Below are 22,142 nucleotides of genomic sequence, written 5' to 3'. Positions count from 1 at the left end.
TTCTCAAGAAATTGTCAAGATTTCTCAAATGCCACCACAACTCTTTTTTTTTCTTTTTTTTTTTTTTAAACCCCACCCATGATGTTACAATGCTCAAAGCCGTGTTTTCACTGATATTTATGGCCCATTTCTATTAAAGACGGGAGTTATCGTGTATGGACGCGGACGTTTTTGAGGTATTTGATGGGGTTAGCGTAACTACTGTACCACAGTATTGTGCTTTGTTGTAACGTATGATTTCTCTCCTCATTCTCTGTATTCCTGCAGGATTACTAAACCCTTGACTTTTGCTGACTGTGTGGGGGATGAACTTCCTCTGGGGTGGGAGGTAGTGTATGACCAGCAGGTGGGCGTCTACTACATCGACCATATCAACAGTAAGTCCAGCTCCTTTCGCTCCTTGTTCCTGCCTGCCGCGGCGTTCTTTAAGAACCAAACACGTTCAGCTCCACCCTTCACCATCTGGCCTGCCCGTTTCCTACCCCCCATTTTGTAGGCCGGTGGTGGTAGTTTTTATTGGCATATGCTGGAATATGAAGTCAGTTGGTTTATTTGAGATTTGAGTCATGCAGTTCACATTAATGATTCATTATGACTAGTGAGATTCCGCTGTTAGGCAAGCAAATTGTCCCTTTAAAAAGACCGTCCTATCCACCTAAAGCCAGCAAAGTCTTTCACATGCTGAGAATTTAGGGTCTATCTCCCTGAGTTTAGTGCAGCTGTATTAAAGCATATGTAAAGGTTGATGGACAGAGTTTTTAGCTAGACATTTTCAATGTGTTGCTCCGAAGATACGAGTGTCGTAGCATGCCAAAAAGTAGCTTACTGAGAAATGACAAAACTACTGTACGGAGTTACTTATTTTTCAAGGTCTGTGAGCAAGCACAAACAATCACAAACTAATCTCACATCTCTAACAGAGCACCTCCCTCATCTTTAGTTACGAAATTAACCGAAAAGCAAATCATAATATCAGCCATATTGCGCTCCGCTTTACTTAAAGTCATGTGTGATTGATCGAGTTGCAGGCTGACACTCGAATAGCTTGGGACCAAGCTCAGTCTTTAAAAAAGTGGATCTTTGAAAAAAGCAGCTTCACAGAAGAGGTTGAAGACTTCTGGTTTAAGTTTAACTACATTGCTGTCAAGTCAAGCAATTGGCATCTGAGCACGTGTGTTAAGGAAGAACGTAATTCAGCCCCCAACCGCAGCAACTTGCGTCTGAATAATTTAAGAATACCTGGACCAATCACCTGTTTTAGCTCACTTTTGAACTGCAGGTCCATTTTAACTAATTGATTCTAGCAAATGAAAGTGGGTACATGGTTCCCAGAAATGGACATGCAAGTCTATCTGATCCCCGGCAATAAATTTTAATTTAATCATCAAATGTTGCTTAACCACGGAGATACATAACCTGAAACGAATGAAGGGTTAATGCGAGTATCTTGGCAAAGAAGACAGTACAGTTAGATGCCAAGTTGTAGCTTTACTCTGGTAAAGCATTAGGCACAAGTCCAGTCCAAATCTATTGAAGATACTTTCTGTCTTAAACCCTCATTCAGTTCAGGTATTACTTAACTGCTTTTAATTTGGATTTATGAATACAAGATCACAGAGCTCGACAGTCTTGCGAATCAAGCTTTGTTCAACGGGCAATGTCACCCCCTTGCCCACGCAGAGACTACGCAGATAGAGAACCCGCGGACGCAATGGCGACAGGAGCAGGAACGGATGCTGAAAGAGTACCTGGTGGTGGCACAGGAAGCACTGAGTGCCAAGAAGGAGATGTACCTGATCAAGCAACAGAGGCTAGAGTTAGCCCAGCAAGAGATGCAGCTGTTCCATCAACTTTCCCAGGAGGACAACCGCTCAATCAGCAGCTGTGAGATATGCTAACACATACTAACTGACAGACACACCCCAGTAGCGACGGACACAAACATCTCTATAGATTCAGACACGTAATCAGTATGATCAGTATCAAAATTGCACACACAATTAGACACAGTTCTACTGTCTGTTGTGCCTTTCTCCAGACAGACATTCGTTTATCTCTGACTCATTTCTCTGGGATGAGATTAGTATGAGTTTACATATACTTGCCAACAAACACACACACACACATTAATGGCTTTTCTTGACTCCCCTCTGTGCACACAGCGTGCTGATTTATCAGTTTTGAACTCCATTCTCTCTCACTCTCTTTGTTACCTTGTGATGTGTGCACTGGTGCTCCTCCCACTTTAAATCATCGGGAATCGACTTTCCTCTCTGGCTAGTGGAAGCTGCCCCTCTCCTCACCTCTGCTCCCTTCTCCCACACCCTGCCTCTCTTTCTTTTTTACCTCTCCCTCCCTCCCTCCCTCTCCTTTCCTTCTCCCCACCCCTCCTCTTTCACCTTCCTTCTCCTTTTCCTCTCTACCTTTTTTTTTTTACCTGCCTCCCTCTTTTTTTCATTCATCTGTTCCTTTCCTCTCCTCTGCTCTCCATATTTTGTGCCAAGCCCCACCCTAGGACTTTGATGTAAATGCAGTCTGTAAACTATACAGAGAGAGAGAAAGATAGAAAGAAAGCTTGAGAGATAAATGAAAGAAGGAAAGAGAGAGAGAGAGAAAGAGAAGGGGGTGAGAGAGAGGAGAGTGTTCCACACAAAAGCTTCTCTATCAGATGATACAGTATCCCTCAACCTCCGCTGTGCCGTGCTCATGTCTGTCAGAGCAACGGAGTTGAGTTTCACTGAATGCTGACCCCCCCCCCCCCCCCTCTCTCTTTTCTCTTCTCTCTCTCTCTCTCTCTCTCTCTCTCTCTCCTTCTCTTTTTCAGCTCACTCTGGCTCTTCTTCAAATGCAAAATATGACCCTGACCAAATCAAAGCGGAAATTGCCTGTAGGCGTGAGCGGGTAAGTCATTATGGTCAGAGAACAATGCCTCTTACGTCAGGCCCATAGGGCTGGGACCCCCGGCATGGACTGAGGGGCCTGAGTAGGGTTTACTGCAGGGCCACCTCTGTCAGTGGGGCGCTCAAGTACCAGCATTTGGATTGAGTCATTCTGTCTGAGGTCTGTTCCCATAAATGAAGTTGTGTGTAGCTTACTGCTTTTGATGTGAAGGATTCCAATAAGTGATTTATGTGTTCCTGTGTCCTACTGGACTTTGGATTTTTTTTTTTTTTCCCCCCACATGAGACAGGTCTGATGATCAAATCCAGAGAAGTTAAACGCACGTATATTCCTGAAAGAGATTTGACCAGTCATTTTATTGTTAAAGTTATTTAGTTTGAGGAAGTTCTGCCCCCTGTCCCTCCCCCAAACACAGAATGACACAGTGTGAAGGTTCATGGCTAGGGCGGAGTTGCACTGATGGAATGAATTGACATTCCTTTGTTGTGTTTTTGGAAGGGTGGTCTGTGGGGCAGGCCTTTTCCTGTTCCCGTGTGTGTGTGTGTGTGTGTGTGTGTGTGTGTGTGTGTGTGTGTGTGTGGGTCAGGGGGGTGTTGTCGTCTGTGTGTGTGTGTCAGAGTAAATGTGTTTGACATGTCTCATTGTTGATGACTCAACAGTTTTGCCTGATATAATTAGGGAAGCCCATTCTGTGTGAATATGTGTGTGTTAGATGTGTATGCACACAATATAGTAACCAGTGTTTGGTGTATACGCCCACAGCTGTCCAGGCTCAAACAGGAGCTGGCCCAGGTGAAGCAGGAGTTGCAGTTTAAGGAAATGGGTGTGGAGACCCTACAGGAGTGAGTATTACTGAGTCTAACAAGCTACACAAACTATTCATCTGATGCACACACACAAAGAAACAAACTTAACTATGTATATACACACGTACATGCTCTCATGTTTCTTGTATTCTCTGTCTCTCTCTCTGTCTCTCTCTCTCTCTCTCTCTCACACATTTGCAGTCCCACTCGGACACAGTCTTTCATTGTTGAAAAGCCCCCTTTTTCTTAATGTTTGTGTTTTCTCTTATTCCCTGTCATGGTTTCTTTCCATCCTTGCGTTCCATCAAAAACACTTTATTCTTCACTTCACCTTTCTCGTGCGTCTCTTTCCTCGTGGTTTAAGTGCAGCTGAACTCTTGTTAAATGAGGCCTTAAATCTACACTCTTTTCCTTCCCACTCCCAGGACAGCTGAGGTAAAACTAATTTGTTAGGATTTGTCAAAGTAGAGAAACCTCAGTATTATAGTAATTACCATAGAAAAGACTGGAAAAAAAATAATAATAACATTCAGCTGTGGGGGGAAAAAATTTTTCAAAAATTAATCGCTAAAAATTTCCAGCAAGCTAAAAGGAGCATATGCACACGGAATGGTGTAATGGTTAAGTGGGTCATTGTTTATATGGTCAACTAGACCACAGTTCAGAGCCATGGTACTAGCCCAAACAAGCCCAGAGTTAGTATGAGTTGTTTTTCTTTGATCCAAAAAGAATAAAACTGATTCAGAAGTTTTTTATTAAGTACAGTTTGTGCATGTAATTTTAACTTGGTAATTTGGGTATTATGTAGTTCACTGGAGCGATCCAGCGAACCAAATACTTGACGCATATTCCCAAATTTTTTAAAAAAGGAAACTCCTTTTAAATGAAAGTGTCCTTATTATACACAGTAATTTGGTTTGTCTTTTTTTTTTTTTTTTTCACTGATTGTGTTTATGTAACTCTAGAGTAGTCAGGTCATCCTTTGTTTTGAGTGACCATCAGCGTGTGGTGGTTTTTCTTTCTTTAGACATGGAGTGTGTGGATTTGTGTTTTTTGAGGGGGTGTTTGTGTGTTTGAGACGATTTCCCCTCTGTTCTTGAGAGAAAGAATTACATTCCTCCTCTCTCTCACTCTGTGTCTGTGTATATGTGTGCCTGAGCGTATGCGCGCGCGCGAGTGTGTGTGTGTGTGTGTGTTTTCTGGAAAAGAAGTCCACCTCAGGAAGAGGATGCACCAGTGGAGTGCAGGGAGCCAAAGCTTGTCCTGGACAGGAAGAACAGAGAAAGGGGTGTGGGGGGGTGGAGGGGAGTTGGGGGTGGGGGTGGGGGTGCAGCGGTTGAAAAAAAAAAGTGCTTGAAAGCAGTTTGAAAAACAGAGATATCTGGCAGCAAATTCCTCAGAGCTTCCTGCATCCCAGTGAGAGGCCTTATCTCTTAGATAGAACACAAGTCGAGTGGCTCCCAGAATAGCTGGCTGAAGCCACGCCACTCAGAGTACTGTCCATCCATTTGGGACGATTTTTTTTTTTTTTTTAACTGTTTATTTTTTTTTTTCTTTCTCACTGTCCTTTATACTTTGCAGAGAAGTATTCAGAACCCCATAGTTCCACAGGGGGTTCTTCGACTGTGAAAATTGACAGTAATTATCCTTTAAAAAGTCCATCACAACTGTCTAAACAAACAAACGCCAAAATGGAAATCCCCTTACAAGTCATGCTGTTAAAGAGGATGCCTTTTCCAAAGATGTCACAGTGGTTTACATACAGAATGAGAGAGAAAGAAAGTGTGTTAAATAGAAAGTCCGACGACTTCATTTTCATCTGAAAACAGACGAACTCTCTTTGTTTTGTGTCTCAAGGGCAGACGTTGGCAGTACATGTTCCACGTTTTTTTTTTCCCCCACTCCCTATATGTGGTTTGTGATTTAATTGTGTCATGTCTAGAATGACAGACAGTGGGGCCTTTTTTTCCAGTTTAATGAAGGCAACAGGGTTTTAGGTGGAGCAGTAACAAGAATACTGGCTCAAACAGGATAGCGGCAGCACAGCTGAGAGAATGGAATCAGTGCAGAGTGTCAGCGATTGCAACACTGTTGATAAAAGCTTTCTCATAGCGCCGCGGTACCAGTCCCTGCAGAGAATTGATTTTCAAAACACCCTAAAAAACAACACACACATTCACAGGGTGACCTCATCTCTCATGTCTTATGAGAAGCTTTGAAATTGGGTAGTCCTTGTCTGTCCATCTCAGGATTATTCACCCGTTATATTCCTTTTTTTTTTCCTCATGTATTTCAAAGGGTCAAAGTAATAACACACTAAGGTTGGAAGTTCTTTGGTTTTCGACGCCAGTTCTATCCAGTGTCGTTGTTCAAATGAGCATGCATTAGTTTCAGCGTAAAGCAAGGTGCCATGGATGTACAGCGGTGTTTCCTGTGTAGTTAGTCTTTGTAGACTTATTTAACATGGTCCTATGTATCCTGTCTCAAGGCTGTTGTAGCTTAACGACTGACCTAGTCTGTGCCCTGTCTGAACTGAATCTGTATTTGAGTATCACCCTGCCCTGTGTTGAGGTGTTTGAGTGGGTGGAGGTGGGTGGAGGGCCTTGGGCTGGGTTGGGGTTGAGGTTGGATGGGGAACAAAGCGCTGCTTGTGTGGGGAGGAAGAAGCAGGCTGAGTAGGCTAACAGTACCTGCTGTTGGAGGAGGCGGACTTGGAGGAAGCGGGCCGTTGCGAGGGTTCGGGCACTACGCCAGACGCCAGTGATGTAAAAGACACACCGCTGTTCTCGCCCCTGCTCTCCTCTTACACTAACTCGCACACATTCTCCCTCTCTCTTACGCTCTCTTGTTCTCTCTCCCACTCTCATTTTCTGTCATTCCTTTTTTTTTTTTTTTGTCTCACAAACTTTCTCTTTTGCTTTCTCCATGTGTCTACTCTTTTTGTCTGGAGAATCCTAAACAGGCTGAGATGAGAGTTGAAATCCCTTGACAGTGTCCGAAAGACGCTGGAGTCTGAAATTATGATCATTTGATATTTAACAAAGAGGTCCCAGTGTAGCTACAAGTAGTACATGAATAAGTGTGGTCAGTTGAGAATGTGAGAATTTGAGGTGCTGAAATGTTCACAAGTTCTTGACCAGGTTTTCCGCATGTCTAGATGTCTTCTTTAAAGAGCTTGAATGGTGTTCTGTTTCTGTGACGAACTTTACAGACGTAGCCCAACACTTTCCGGGATTTATGTTCCGGCGTGTTCTGTCGCCTTTAAAAGTCAGACATTCTCCGACTAGAGGGGGTTATAGCGTAGCCTTCTCACGTTTCAGTCGCCTAATTATTATACCTTTGAGAGTAGAAGCTGGTTTAAGTTATAACAATATTATTCCTGCGTTGCTAAATACTTAACCAGACTGTCAGATAGGTATGCGCGCTAATCCTTGTTTTTAATAAATCCTCGTTCTTATGTGCGTAATGATGTCTCAGAAGCTCCTTCCCTCTTCGCCATTGGTAAAATGAGTGTAAAAGGGGTTTTGCTGTTCTTTTAAGAATGTGTTTTCCCCTCATGTTAGTGTGTCGTAGTACTGTTTTGCGTATCGTGTTCAGTTACATGGCTAGATAACAACTGATTCAACGAGGTTTTCGGTCGGCATTGGTCGCGTAACACCGTGTTTTACTTAAAGAAGCGCTGATGTCATACCTAATTTAACTCTTTATAATTAGGTGTGTGAAGTGTTTGGTATGGACTCTGGTGTAAACTATATTTAGGTGTTTGTGTACATACGCATATGCGCAGTATATGCAAAGCTCGGGAGATGGTGCGAGTCTGTGAAAACTACTCGGCTGGTGAACAACCAAACGTTTCAGTCATTCCACACTTTGACCTGATTTTTTAAAAACCATTTTGTCACAGCTAACGCAGAGCATTCAGTGTACAGTGTAATGTGTTAAAATAAATACATGAGTTTTTATTATTATTTTTTTTGTCCCTATGTCTGTGTGCGAGAGAGAGAGAGAAAATAACCTTACCTTTTGCATTACACCAAATAGCTGTCACCAGAGGCAAGTATGTGAACACTTAAGGGTGTTTATGTATCTAGTGTCCATCTCACTGTCTGTGTAGTGTTTTGTATGTGTGTGTATGTGTTTGTATTCATATTAAGACTAAACAGTGATGAAAGAATTCGAGGTTATGTATTCATTAGACCAGTTACTAATGTGAGTGTGTGTGTGTTTGATTTTTTTATTTGTTTGTGTGTCCGTGCCGTAGGATTGACAGGAAGATGTCTAGCAGTCAGACCAATTACAAGTTGGATGAGGCACAGGCAATCTTTACCGAGCTGCGCAGCATTAAGAAGGCCATCAGCACAGGCGAGAAAGAGAGGCAGGACCTCATTCAGGTCAGTGTAGACTCACGGCTCTTCTTCGTCAGCATCATCATCATCTTCATCATGATGCTCATCAGCAGTAAAACCACCATCATCAGAATGGGATTGAGCCGATTTTTGATGTCATTTGAATAGTGAAATTATAAATAGTGTATTGCATCTGTTGCATGACGAAGCTGTTTTGAGTTCTTTTCAAGTGAGTAATTGTCCTGTGGTATCTGAAGACTTCTTTAGTGTTGAGCACAATCAGTCTCTTTTCTAACCTTGCCGCCGTGTATGGAGTACTGCCACCCTGTGGCCACTCACTGCAGTAAACCTTCATCTTGTTTCTTTGCTTTGCAGTAGTTTGTGTGTATCATACTGTAATCCCCATATATTTTAATTTATTCTCCTTTTTTCTTTGTTGATCAGAGCCTGGCTAAGCTCACAGGGAACTTCCATAGTTTGTCAATCAGTGACTCCATAAACGAGGTGGCCAACAATGCGGGAACCTTGGGTGACTCTTGCAATATACAACAATACTGTGATACCGGCTGTCAGACCGATCTTATGGGAGAGGTTAGTTTAACATGAGAGCTTCTGTCCTTCTGTTACGCTATTCTAATATGTTCATTTATACCTTGTGTGAATGGCAGGGCTTATTATTATTATGCATGTCGTGCATACTTTCAAAATGCTTTTATTTTTTTCCAAAACATTTATTTTGAAACATAATTGAAAAGAGTAATTGATAAAATTGTTTTTGTCATCAGTTTGATAATGTTCTTAATTTACTTCCCAAAGTTTGGCACCCACGAATCCTCACCATTAGTCGACAAAGTCAGACTCAACTGGCAGTATGAGGAAGCCAAGAAAAAGTAAGTATTACAGATATTTTGTCAATCCACACGAATGACTTTAAAGCCTCTGAACAATTACACACTACTTCAGGTAAAACTACACGATGTGTCAGGTAAAACTACATGAAATGCCCCGCGTCATCCGTTCAGGACTGCTGCTTTATGCCAGTGCTCATTCGACAGCTTTGAGCCCCATTCTTTAGGTAATTGAATCAAGACAGACATCAAAGCAGTAGCTAGCCTGCTAAAGACGTCCTGCCGAGTTTCTAGAACAATTTAAAGCTTTAATTATAGTGGAGAGGTTATGTAGGATGGAGAAGTCACACTGTGGGGGGAACGCTCTTCTGATGGCTCTGCAGTCTTCGCCCTCAGCCAGTTTGCATGTTAGCCGTGTAATTGATGTTAATGCTGCTTTTTGAGTGATTTAACAAACCTTCCCGTCCCTCGTATCCATAAAGCGTATCATACTCATTGTTATATAACGTAGTTTTCTTTGCTTTAAGTTCAGTCTGCTAGTAATAATTTACCACAACTGTAAACAGTTTGCATTGTATGTTGATTGTGGCTTGTTGCGAACAGTATGCGTGTTAAGTGGCGGCGACTCCTGTGTTATTACCCTGCTTCCATGCTGACTTTTTACAAGGCTCACATCGCTATGACAGTGTGGCTGGCAGGAGAGCCAGCAGTGACATCAGAGAGGGAGAGAGAGAGAGAGAGAGGGGAGGAAGAGAGAAAAAGGAAGAGAGCGAGCAAGACCTGTGGAAACTTGCATGCTCTGTCGCTGAGTCACATCTTCTGAACTTCAGAACACATAAACACAGTTTATTATGCAATTTTTGCATTTATGATGAAGTCAGAGACGTCCAGCAGCCGCTCTTAGGGTTGCTCTCTTATCCTTGTAAGAGAACACACCTGCTTTTGCCGTAGATAATGGAACTTGGCTTCCAGTTCTTAAAGCTTTTAAGACGGTTATGCTGTAATACGGTTCACCGTTTGCCACTACATCTACGTTATCTGAACCTCTCACGTAACATGTGATGCTGATCATGACCAAAGTTTTCCGTCGCATTTCATCATGATGGCCAACGTTGTTGTTTGTTGATAGACTGACATTTCTGACACTGTTCTCCATAAAAGTATGGTGTTTGAATTCTTATTTTTTCTCATTCTGTTTTCCCACTGATTCCTCACTTTTTTTTTTTTGTTCTTTCTGTTTCTGTCTCCTTTTTTCGTTTCCCTGTGACCGTTCTGTCTCGTTCTCTCACACACACTCTCTCTCACACTCTGTCTATCTCACACACACACACACACACACACACACACACACACACACACACACAGAGTGTCCAGTATTCAGCACCAGCTGGCTCAGTTGGACAGTGAAAGCTGGTCTGGTCGAGCAGAAGCTGACCGAGACAGGGACTGTCTGCAGCTGCTGCGGGAGAAAGAGGCTCTCCTACAGGAGATCACGCTGCTGAGCCAACAACAGCGCCCCCCGGAGGCTTTCCACCAGCTGGAGGAGGAGAGGCGCAGGCTGGAGGAGGAAGTGCAGAGAGCCCACAATACCCAGAGCCAAGGAGCCAGCCAAAGGTTAGTGCTCAGGCCTCAAGCTGCTAGCAGAAACACTATGATAAAACATTCCCAGCGTTCGCTTTGTGACCACAGAGTTTAAAAAGGATAGGGGGCGTGTTTCCAGTTTTTTTTTTTTTTCCATTGTGATTCTTTTTGACGACATTGGGGGAGCACCTTGATTTCCTTACGGTTGTTTTGGAACGGGGTTTTACACTTCGTACTTGCTGTGAATAATGAGGAGTGACCCCGCGCTCGAAAAGCTTGACATCACCAGGAGCAGATTCTTACATAAGCCGCAATGCTGCTAACACCTACCTGAGCGGTCACAGATGAGCTGTGCGTGTCCAGAGGAGCTTAAAGTAAATGAAAGACTAGGGGCGTATAAAGTTCCTGAGAATGCTTCTTTATGATTTTATTTATCATTTTTACTATCCAAGTGCCCTGCACAAAACATTGACAGAGAAATAATATGGTATGTTTGAGAAAAAAAATGTGGAAATATTGATTAACTTCGTTACTGTACGCGCCTAACTCGCTGAGACCAGGAGGGTGGTTAGTTATAACATAACACGCAGGCCATAGCAGCTCTGTAGGAATTTTCCAGTCTCTAAAATCAAAAGTTTTTTGGGGTTTTTTTTGCGTTTCAGAGTGCGCCTACAAATTTAGAGACAGTTCAGACAATTTGCAGGCCTGGCTCCAATACCGCGGATACCGTGCCAGAAAAACAGAGAAGAATCCGACCCTCCAGACAGGGCACGGAAAGAGAATTTCTGTAAACATTAGATGCCCTCTTCCAAGGCATGCCTGTGTCATTGTGTGTTTACAATCAGAGAATCTGCCAAACCTAATGCTATTGTGAATGTTTAAGCTCAGATCCTCTGTGTGGAAAATAAGGGTGCCCTCATTCCCTCATCCACTGGCCCTGATAAGTGTTCATCTGTGCTGATATCTTAGCCTTACCTTTTTTTCAGTTCTTAAAATGCAGCAGTAACACAGATAGGAAGATGAGGGCAGGAGAATGGAGAGAAGACATTTTCTGAACACTACAGACTCTCTGGGAATATACCTGCCGTGTTGAATGTGTTACTTACGTGTATGTAAAAGAACAGAGGAGAGGGGAAAACCCATGAATGCGTGAACATAATAGGAAAAATGAGAGCGACTGAAGCGTAGAAGAAATCTAGTTAAGTCAGTAACTTGCGTGTCTTAGAAAGGTTTTCTGCATATTTAATATAGGAGAGCCAGACCCTGTTGAAGTTCCTTGGTTGTACCTGACTGACATACACAACATCTTCAAACCACTGTAAAATAAGATATGGGCCCATTTCTGTTTAAAGAGGATAAGGCACTGTATGGATGTTGATCAGTAATGGACGCTGTTTTGAATATCCTGGCGTTGCTTAGGTTTGACACAGCACATTTTATATTTGCTGCTATGTGTTATTAGTCTCTTAGCGTGTGGAGTCGTGTGGTTATGGGACAGAGGGTTGAAGGATATAGAGTGCTTTACGACTGAAAGTTTGTTTTTGTTTGTCATTGCACAGACTTCTGCTGCAGGAGAGGAGGAATGTGCTACTGAGACAGCTAGAAGAGGCCACACGTATTGCTACTTATCTACACTCACAGCTAAGGAGGTACCACACAGACTTCTGTTCCTAACCGCTCGCATGCCTCAGGCACCAGCCTTTGATTACAGATGGTGCCGATAAAGCATTTGGGTGTTTTTTTTTTTTTTTACGTACTTTTATCCTATATCTCACTGTTCTTTATTTGAATTTATCTCCTCTTCATTCCTTCAGTCTCTCTGCCAGCAATCTGACGGCGTCATCCAGCAGTAGCCGCGGCTCTTTAGCTTCCAGTCGTGGTTCCTTAGCGTCCAGCCGCGGCTCCCTCAGCTCCATCAGTTTCACTGATATTTATGGCATTCCTCAGTATGAGCGTCCCGAGGGCTGCGTGGACTCGGCCCAAGACCCTCACCTCCGCTACCTGTTGCCCTTGGAAACCCTGGGTCGAGACGGAATCGGGTTTGGGCCCAAGCGCTCCCATGACACGCCCCAGTCTCTGGCTTCCCTCTCTTCTCGCTCCTCCCTCTCCTCCTTGTCCCCGCCCAGTTCACCTATGGACACACCCTACCACTCCACCCAGGACTGCCCACTCACCCAGATGACAGAGGAGTATATGGAGCTGGCTAGCCAGGGACTAATGGAGGAGCTTAGGGGCCAATCCACAGCTCCTCCGCAAGCTTCCAGACAGAGTGAGGCGGAGGCCAGTGGCCCTGCAGCTGCTAACCTGCTCGAGGGTAAATGTCACAAAGATAGTGGCTCCCAAGGGCCATATACCTCGACAGGTGAGTGAGGTCACACGCTTCTCCTCTGCAAAGTTATGATACATGTGAAAAAAAATGAGAGAACAGGGGATAGAGAGTGAGGATTATGCAGTATCTGAGAAGCATATGCTCCTGTGGCTATAAATATTCTCTTTCTCTCTCTCCCCCTCTCCCCCTCTTTCTCTGATCCTGTAGGAGTGACCCTGCGCTGTAATAGTGCCAATAGAACCAGTAGAAGGGTGAGACGTGTGTCTGCAGAAGTGAGTGAGGATGCTCTGGCCACAGACAGTGGTGTGTTTGAGGCCTGGAGCAAGAGGTCAGTACTAACCACTGCCCTGCCACCCCCAGCCCCCCCAACCCACACACACACACACACACACACACACACACGCAGAGTGATGTACCTTGAAACACTGAGCTATAAATGTACATATCTGAGGAAAGAGTTCCTAAAGTTCATTTTTGTAAAGTTATAGTCTGTAGTGAATAAAGTTACTTGATTTGCATGCATCTTGTAAGCAAGAGATCTCAGATCTTCAGGAATGTCTCCCCACTGGTTCCACCTAGTGCCTGGTGGGTGAACTGCAGCTCATGTTCAGGTGGAAGTTTTTTTTTTTTCCATCCTGGCATTTTTTTTCCAGCGTTATCTTTTATTAGTTCAGCTCTAAAATGCCAGTTCTCTCCCCCAAGTGTGTCCTTAGCTGAACCATGTATTTGTGCACAGCTTGCAAACTAATTAGTCTGAATTGTTCACCCAGCAGAATGGAAGAGGCAGAGGAGGTCACCTACTCCCCTGACCCGGTCACCACACCCGAACCAGTCCAGATCCAGCTCGGCCTGCTGTAAATACTTCTTATACACGCACACACTCACACACACACTCACACACTCACATACACACACCCACACACATCAAACATGCTGCTGTAAAGCTGACAGTCTAATAGCCTGATATTTTAAAGACACTGGCATATTCGTTATACCTCACACATAATATCAAAATGTCCCAAATGTTCCAGTAAAGTGTAATTCTTCCTGAAAAAGTGGTCGTTTTTTTTTCATTTGCTGACATCTCTGTCTGTCATTGTATTCTAAGGTATGACATAAATTCACGATGTCTCCTGCTGCATGTGCTTCAGCTGAAAAACGTAAATAAGGCCGCCTTGAGAGAGGGTTACAAAGTGTAAGCTCGTCTTTTTTCCCTTCATTTCAAATATTCTGCAATGTATTTTATCCTTTTTCTTTTTGATGTTTTTTTTGACCGTGCAGCGCATGTCGTTCTTTGATGTTGTCAGGTATGTGAAGGTGCACGTGACGCCTGCAGATTTGAGCCGGCCGTGTGTGTATTATTGCTGTAAGGCTCAGGAACCGCGTCCTGTGCTCAGTTTTAATGAGGGTTTCCAGATTCCAATGCCCAACGAGGGCTTGGGAGCCCACACACTGCAACTGGTCCTCTGGGCTGTGGGGCCACAGGGTCAGGAGGATATACTGGTGAGAAAAGTATTAAATTGGGTTTATTTACCTCTCAAATTTACTACAATCAATTATATTCCCTTTTTAAATTGTGCACCTCTGGGGAAAAAAATGAGTGCAGATATTGCAGAACATGTTTTAAAACCATAATGGCGCTTTGGTCTGAAAGATCAAAGTTGCATGTGGTGAACATTTGACTCTTTGAAACACCACTTTGTGTGAGCGAGTTAGTAGTCACGGTGGTGTTGTATCATGTGTGCAGCCGTGACGGGAGTAACACTGGTTTTGTGCGTCTGTTCGCCAGGGCACGGCACAGATAGGGCTAACCGACTGTGTAGGTGGCACAGAGATGGTGTTCCAGTGGCACAGAGTGCAGATGCAGACCAGCACAGACAACCTGAAGGCAGAGCCCAGCGGTGTCAGTGAACATCATAACCGCAGCGTGGTGGAATGTGAGGAAGAGGAAGATCCCCAGAAAAGGACAAAAGTAAGTGGCCTGAGTGTAACCCTCAGCCTGAGTGTAGTGAAACCTTTTTTGGCTAGTGCATGACTGGGTTGGGGTGTGTGTGTATATGCGTGTGCGTATATGTATGTGTGTGTGTGTCCATGAGTGAGAGTGACTGAGAAATTTCTGAAGAAGATGAATATTTGCACTGGTATTTAGATATTTGTCATGTGTTTCAGGATTCATTAAAAGATCTTAATGTGTAAAGCGTAATATGAGTATGAATACTGTGGCATGATGCTTCTCAGAGAGCAGACATTGTGTCCGTACAAATGTGAAGGTGAAGTGGTTAAGAATGGCTGTCTCACTTACCTGAAATGAATTTTCTTACTGGAACTATCACGTAACCTCCCACCCACCCACCTGCAGCTGGAGGAAGGGGAGAGAGAGCTGGAGCTCAGTGCAGAGGAGCTGCAGGAGCTACAGGACAGGAAAGAGGAGCAGGGAGAGGCCGTGTCTGAGAGGTACACAAACACCAAGTCTCTCAGTTCGTACATCACCCACACTTACTCAACTTCAGTATTTAAAAACCTTTCGTTTTTTTAAAAGAATAAAATTGGCCTAATAACACTTTATTATCCAGCACATTGTCCTTTGCACAGAAAATTTTGACTAAAGTTAGTTCTCATTAGCTTTACCATGTGCACCACAGATCACATATGCTCACTGAGTTGTGTGTTGCTTTGTTGTTTTGTTGCAGGAGCTGGCAGGCTGAGTCTGTGGACAGTGGCTGCAGCAATAGCACTGCATTTGTCATGCCCTGCACAGAGGGACTGTGTGCCGAGGGCATCTGCATGACCACAGGGGGGCGCTGTGTTCAGCCAGCAGATAGAACATTCGTAGTGAAGGTATGTCTCCCTTTGACCACACATTCCACAAACCTTCTGTGAATGGATCACTACGTAGTCTTTCTTTTAGTATGTCAAAATAGTTCATTTATCAATGTTGGCAGATTGTCTGAAGGGAGTGGCTCCAACAGTACTTAATGTTTATTATTTTACTTTTTTATTATTTATTTTATTCTTTTATTTTATTGTTTTGTTATTTATTTTTACAGTTGTATTTTATTGAACTCTGTTGTTTTGGTTCAGTCATTTGAATTGCTTCTCTTGTTGTTATTATGTAGATGAAGCACTTTGGTCTGGACACTGCTGCAGAAAATAGTGCCATCAGAAGAGATTCTCATTATAATATTATGGTCATTGTGGTTTCCCAGGTTGACAAGGCGACGAACACAGAGGGAGCATTCCCAGAGCCAGTGAGGATTCGGCCGAAAGAGCGATGCGGGCGCTGGGGCCACGCCTCCCCGTTCATGCGGAGCAGCACGCTAGTACGCTCGCAGACCTTCTCGCCTGGGGCGCGCAGTCAGTATGTCTGCAGGGTGAGTACTTAACGAACTAACACGCCCCCTCGTACTCACACACGTCAGAGATATTCTCATAACATCAGTGTGCACAGACATACACACTCAAACTGTCTCTCTTGAAGGCCGTATTCTAGAAGTAAGTATCATGTTGTCTAGGGAATGAATAAATTGGTACATACATGTACAAAGTGAGAAAAGTCATACAAGCAGACACACTTGTACAATGTTGTGTGTCAGGTCACACAGTTCTTTTAACAGCTGTTGGTTTGACATTTCAGTTGTATCGCAGTGACAGCGACAGCTCCACTCTGCCAAAGAAATCACCTTTCATCAGAAACACTCTGGAGAGACGCACTCTCAGATATAAACAGGTACAGCTGCCATACTCAAATTAACCAGTGTAATATTGCATTAAAGTTGACTGTAAATGTCTGGTAATGCAACTTGGTCCAATCCCAAGTCTTCTCTACTTCCACATTGTGTGTCTCATCTGTTTTTTGGGGTTTTTTTTGTTTTGTTTTTTTTTTCCCCTCTGTCTTTTCTGGCGGTAGCAGTCCTATCGCTCCTCCCTGGCTGAACAGCCAACGCGCACCTCCCTGGACCTGGAGCTGGACCTCCAGGCCTGCAGGACACGCCAGAGGCAACTGGCCGAGGAGCTGACCGCTCTGAGGGAGCTGAAGGTCAGACTGGAGGAACCCCAGGGGAGAGAGGTCACTGACTTGCCCCACTGGGCCTTGCGTGATGAGCGTTTCCGCAGTCTCCTCAGAGAGGCCCAGAGACAGGTACTGCAGCTCTGCAGAACAACAAACTCTGAAACACTTTTTTTTTTTTATTATTCTGCTCAAGTTTACTCAATTCATTTCACTTTAGAGAGCTCCAGTGAGGATGTCTTTACATGGTTTATCTTTCTCTCAGGCGAGGCAGAGCAGACAGGAGCAGAGGCAGGAGGAAGCAGTGGAGAGGAGATTGAGGAAGGCCTCCAAAGAAGTTATGCAAATGAGGGGGCAGAGCCACAAAGAGCCCCTCCCAGTTCAGACTTTCAGGTATGTGATCAATATCTTATAATCCTTTAGACATGCTGACTCATTACCCATTGTGCTGAAATCGTGTCATCCTTTATATCTCATGATAACCAACTCTTATGACCAGTGTAACCTACACCAGTGCTGACTGGAATATCACTTATGTTACTCTCACCTGTACTGCCTGTTTTGTCATGTGAGAAACATAATTCTCTACTGTAAACATTTCAACCTTCTGTGCCTGAAGTCATAAGACTTGGCTGAGTGGACACTGTACGAGTAGTCTTTTTCACTTTGTGTGTGTGTGTGTGTGTGCAGAGAAAAGATGGCGTTCTTCACTAGACCACGGTTTAACATCCCGCCGCTGCCTGCTGACGATGTATGAGCGTGTGCTTCTACGCCGCGTTGATCAAATATGAAGTATTTGTCTTTTTTTGTATTCAAGCCCATGAAGTAATTAGAACAAAATGTAGATATTTCAGCACAAAGATCAAATGTAAAGCTATTGATATGCAAGTTTTGAATAACAAAAGCTATACGAAAAGGGTATTTGTGTGTGAATATACCGATGCACACATGTACACATATATTTAATGTAATTATGGACATCTTGGCTGGTTTCCCCTGTTTTTTAGGGGGGAAAGGGCTGTTTTATAAGAGAACAAAATATCTTTTTACTCCTGTACGATTTACTTCTGATATTTCGATGTTTGTGCTTACTTAAGGCTGGAAGACGGGAACAAAGCCAGTTTAGACAAATTCACTGTACTGTAAGTTATTTTATAGTACTTTTCCTTGAAGGAAATAAAAATGCTTCCTGCTTTTTTTTTTTGATGTATTTTATAAAGCTTAAAACAAATAGCACTTACTGTAAGTGTTTTGACGTACAGTAGAATGGAACTTTTGGCTGATTTTGTTTCTGTTACCTGATTTCTTTAAAGTTATTTACTTAAAATGTCACTTTTTTTTTTTAATCCACATTTATTACAGTTGTCATTGTCCTTTGTGCTGTTATTATATTAAAATTATTAATATTAACTATTACTTGTTCGTTTCATTATATTGATGAATTTTTGAAACACTTTTCAGTTTTTTTTTGTTTTTTTTTGTTTTTTTTACTAATGATATACATTTGAAAACGTATACAGTTTTACCTCTTTTGTGATGGAAAAAAAAAAAAACCCATTAAAATAACTTGTGCTAATTTTAAGATGACCTTGGTCATAGAATGACAGTAGTCTAAGGCAGCCCAGCTAACTCAATGCCTTTGCATTTTTCTCCTTTATTTCTCAAGCATGATTGCCACCAGGTTGTGCCTGAGACTGTTTCCATGCTGTTTAAATGAGTAAACTGAATCTCCTAATTTCTCGTCCCGTTTCATAGCTGGTCATAAACATCAGACTTTTTCAACCTTTTTTTTTGCCCACCCTCTAATAAGCATGGTATTGTAAAATGATTTTGAGTGAAGAGCAGCGCTTACGCACACACAGAGCAGCTTTGTCACTTGTGCTCTGTGGCGCGTCTTTGAGCGTGTATTTCTCAGTTTAAAATAAGTATGTCGTGTCCATTAATTGTTTAAGTTTTGATTAACTCATAAAATATGTGTATATCTGACTATATGTGGCTTTAAAACAAAGAGCAAGTCTCATGTCAGCATTTCTAGGGTAACACTAAGGGGGAAAACTAAATTGCTGGTGTAATCATTAATGACATTTAAAGTTGCTGAAGCGTAAAGATATAAAGCCCCCTCGTTAGAATGATTTTTGTGGAGTTTGGCTGCCACTCAGTAAAACCGCACATTAAATGTAATTATCAGATTGCTCTGGGTACTTTGCATTGCGCCCTGAGATTCCCCAGGAACGTTTTTTTTTCTTACTCTCCTGGGCCTGATGTCTGGAAAACACTCTCTCCACTTTCCATAATCAACAAAGGAGAGGTGTGGGTTTTTAGAAGGGACCACCAGCATGAGCATGGATGCCTGGTGCCCAGATTTAAAAAAAAACAAAAAAAAAAGCTGAGTGCTTTGGAAAAAATGCTGCTGATGGTTGCAAAGCACTTAGTATAGCCCGTAAGAAAATAAACACTGTACATTAGTTGTTTGTTTATTTGCTTCTGTCCCTTTTATCAGAAATGGCTCCCCGGTTTGAAGTGGTTTCGAGATGTGGAGACTTTCCGTGGGAATTTCAGTCCGTTTCCTCAGAAGTAAAGACAAACTTGTGTCTTAAGTTTCGGACGTGCGGCCGGAAACATGAGTGAAATGTTAATTGTGTAGGCCTTCGGAGTGAAGCTGCTCAACACTGTCTCTGTGGCGAGCGTCAGACGGGACTCTTATATGTACCTGGTCTTAGATCTGCCTAATGTATGTGATTTAGTCATAGTGGCACGACTGATTTATCAGTGTCCATCACAGGGGATAGATTCTAATGACTGGGTCACTTAGTCTGTGTAAACAAGAAGACAATGATGAGCAAACTGAGGAGAGAGATGTAACTGCTCAGGTCTCTTCTTATCCTCGCCAGTGTTTTATCCATTTGTCCTGTCATCAGTGTCAAACTTGTACTGTACTGCTAAGGACCAATCACCGACATGCCTTGTTTTCATGAAATACAAATATTGATTTAATAACTAAATGGTATACGGTTACTTAAACATATATACTTCCCCCAGGTTCAATCCCATCACACAGCAACAAGGTCAACAATATAGTGTTTGATTTTTCTGTTCAACCGATCAAAAGTTGAATAGTCTAAAATACTATTTGTGACGTATTTGTGTTCAGAATTCATCGATTCACTTAAAAACCGTGAATAACACTGATGCGCAATTTGTCTCTTCATCAGGATTAATCAGCCTTAAATGAAAATGAGATATTGAGCTTTCAAATTTGTCAAATGATATTGGATCCTCATCTTGCCTGCCGTCAATAAAGAAATAATCGAGAAATGGATGTGAGAGATGACTCAGCACTCTTCATACTCCAACTCAAAGTGATTGGTTTTTTTTTTTTTTATCTGCAGCCAATCGCTGGACTGCGTACAAGAGTTATTTGTTTAATCAATTGCTCTCTCATCCTTCCATCCAGCAGTGCATCAGGAGGAATGATGCACAGCTTCCTCCTGCACACTGTGTTGATGTACAGAGGGATTAATCAGTCAGGCTTTGGCACAAGCAGAGCTTTGTAGATCATCTCTTTCTCTCTCTCTCTCTCTCTCTCTCTCTTTTTTTCTCTGTGTCTTCTCTCTCTGGCAGATGTCCCACAGCCCATAAACAGAACAATATACACATGTTTTCCATGTCATATTGAAAAATCACAGAGTGGTAGTGTGAGGAATTCAGTTCAGGGTCATGACTCCAATCCAGTCTACTGTCAGGCACTTAAAGCTTTTCCGCTTTTTCAGCATCATCAATATCCGTTCTGTAAATGTCTTAGGACGTATTCATTCAATATGCGTCATGTTATCATAATGCTTTTAGATAACCTTTTTACCTTTTAAAATGTGTATACAAATAGACACTCAAATCCAGTGCATGATTTAATTTCAGCCCTCTGTGATGGAGAATCCAGCCAGTGTACACAGATGCATTGTGTTAATATGAGACACCAAGCAGTTCATTCAAAGTGGCTTGCCAAAGTAAATGGAATATTTTCCTTCTCTGCAGTTAAAGACAATCCCACTGCGCTTATGCATTCAGTTTGGGTTAGACATCTCAGTCTTCCACTCAACTATCAAATTAAATGGTAATGTTATTGCAAGGACACCAGAATCTGGATTTAATCCTCTATTTCTGTCAGCGGATGGGATTTTTGCATTAGCCTTCCACAAAAATTTGGACAGTAGATGTGCTTTGGAATAGAGCTAAGTTGGATTACTTCTAAAGGACCATCATCTATACACAATGTGGAAAAAAAAAACATTTGAGGAGACAGCCAAGAATATTAAATTTCAATGTCCATGACTGAAGCCAGTATGTAGCCCACAAAATCTACCTTGTTACAACAGGGGAAATAAGTGTCTTTCCTCTGCTTTATGGACAAGGAGGTCATTCTCAGTGCTCCTAAGTAATAGTTTTTTACTGTGAAGGACATGTACCTGCTGTCTACAAGAGCAACTGGGGTTTACAAAAAAAAACCCAAAAAACGATGTGAGATAAGACTGACTCAGGGAAAACGGACCATATGTGAAAGCCCTTTTAAGCCCAGGAGATACAGACCTTTCATCTGTGAAGAATGTGAGTCTGCTGACGTCAATATCATACACAAAGGACCAATTGATCTTTACTAAATCTATAAAGCTATTTTCAAAGTGTTGCTCTCAGGCCCAGCGGTATGCTTAAAAATGCTTTCCAATTAGAAGGAATTATGTATGGGGGGTGGACTTCCAGCTGCCACTGTAGAAAACCTAAATTGTCAAACCTCCCTTTTCTTTCTCCTTTCTGTATTCTCCTCCCTTGCTTTCTGTGCACCAGTCTCCAACAAGAACGGAAAAAAAGGGATTTCTTTCCTCATTTTTCCCTTCCTCTAAGTTGTTTGACCACAAAGACGTGTAAACGAATGAAGTCAGTGTGGTGTAACTCAGTAATCTCACTCCAAAGCTTTGGCAGGTTCAAGGTTGACTCTGCTTAAAGTGTGAGTCACAGGACAAAAATTTAAAGAAAAAAATTATACATAAACCGACATGAAATGTCAACAAATCACCTTTGGCCCTGATGACGTAAATACCACAAATCATATTTCCTCCTAAAACTCTTTCATTATGAGATAAATTTACAGTCCATTACCATTACAGAGACTAAAAAGTGGCCTGAGGAATTACACTTACAGGAGGATTCAGATTTAAGATGTTAATTATGATTCCATCTGAATTTGCCTCTTTCATTATATCTGTCATAATCCTTCCAAACCCAAAGCCACAGGAAAACCGCTCCTTAAAATCTATTCCACCTGACTGACTT

General features: G+C 42.6%; 1 protein-coding gene across 1 annotated transcript in view; it reads left to right on the top strand.

The window, feature by feature from the left end:
• wwc3 (WWC family member 3) overlaps window positions 1-18,147 on the top strand; it is a 30,229-nt gene extending 12,082 nt beyond the window's left edge. The window contains exons 2-23 of the mRNA XM_030791890.1: window positions 268-377; window positions 1,681-1,884; window positions 2,825-2,901; window positions 3,664-3,743; window positions 7,969-8,098; window positions 8,498-8,644; window positions 8,870-8,943; window positions 10,267-10,515; window positions 12,042-12,131; window positions 12,297-12,844; window positions 13,019-13,139; window positions 13,582-13,665; window positions 13,920-14,006; window positions 14,119-14,314; window positions 14,601-14,783; window positions 15,171-15,265; window positions 15,502-15,649; window positions 16,018-16,182; window positions 16,446-16,538; window positions 16,722-16,949; window positions 17,083-17,210; window positions 17,508-18,147. Coding sequence (XP_030647750.1) covers window positions 268-377; window positions 1,681-1,884; window positions 2,825-2,901; window positions 3,664-3,743; window positions 7,969-8,098; window positions 8,498-8,644; window positions 8,870-8,943; window positions 10,267-10,515; window positions 12,042-12,131; window positions 12,297-12,844; window positions 13,019-13,139; window positions 13,582-13,665; window positions 13,920-14,006; window positions 14,119-14,314; window positions 14,601-14,783; window positions 15,171-15,265; window positions 15,502-15,649; window positions 16,018-16,182; window positions 16,446-16,538; window positions 16,722-16,949; window positions 17,083-17,210; window positions 17,508-17,574 — 3,304 coding nt within the window. The 3' untranslated portion in view covers window positions 17,575-18,147. The remainder of the gene's footprint in view (window positions 1-267; window positions 378-1,680; window positions 1,885-2,824; window positions 2,902-3,663; window positions 3,744-7,968; window positions 8,099-8,497; window positions 8,645-8,869; window positions 8,944-10,266; window positions 10,516-12,041; window positions 12,132-12,296; window positions 12,845-13,018; window positions 13,140-13,581; window positions 13,666-13,919; window positions 14,007-14,118; window positions 14,315-14,600; window positions 14,784-15,170; window positions 15,266-15,501; window positions 15,650-16,017; window positions 16,183-16,445; window positions 16,539-16,721; window positions 16,950-17,082; window positions 17,211-17,507) is intronic.
• Window positions 18,148-22,142: the final 3,995 nt, after the last annotated feature.

Source organism: Chanos chanos, chromosome 14 (assembly GCF_902362185.1).
Source record: "Chanos chanos chromosome 14, fChaCha1.1, whole genome shotgun sequence".
NCBI classification, from domain to species: Eukaryota; Metazoa; Chordata; class Actinopteri; order Gonorynchiformes; family Chanidae; genus Chanos; species Chanos chanos.
Note: the sequence above shows the minus strand (reverse complement) of the source record. Positions and strands in the feature narration are given on the sequence as shown.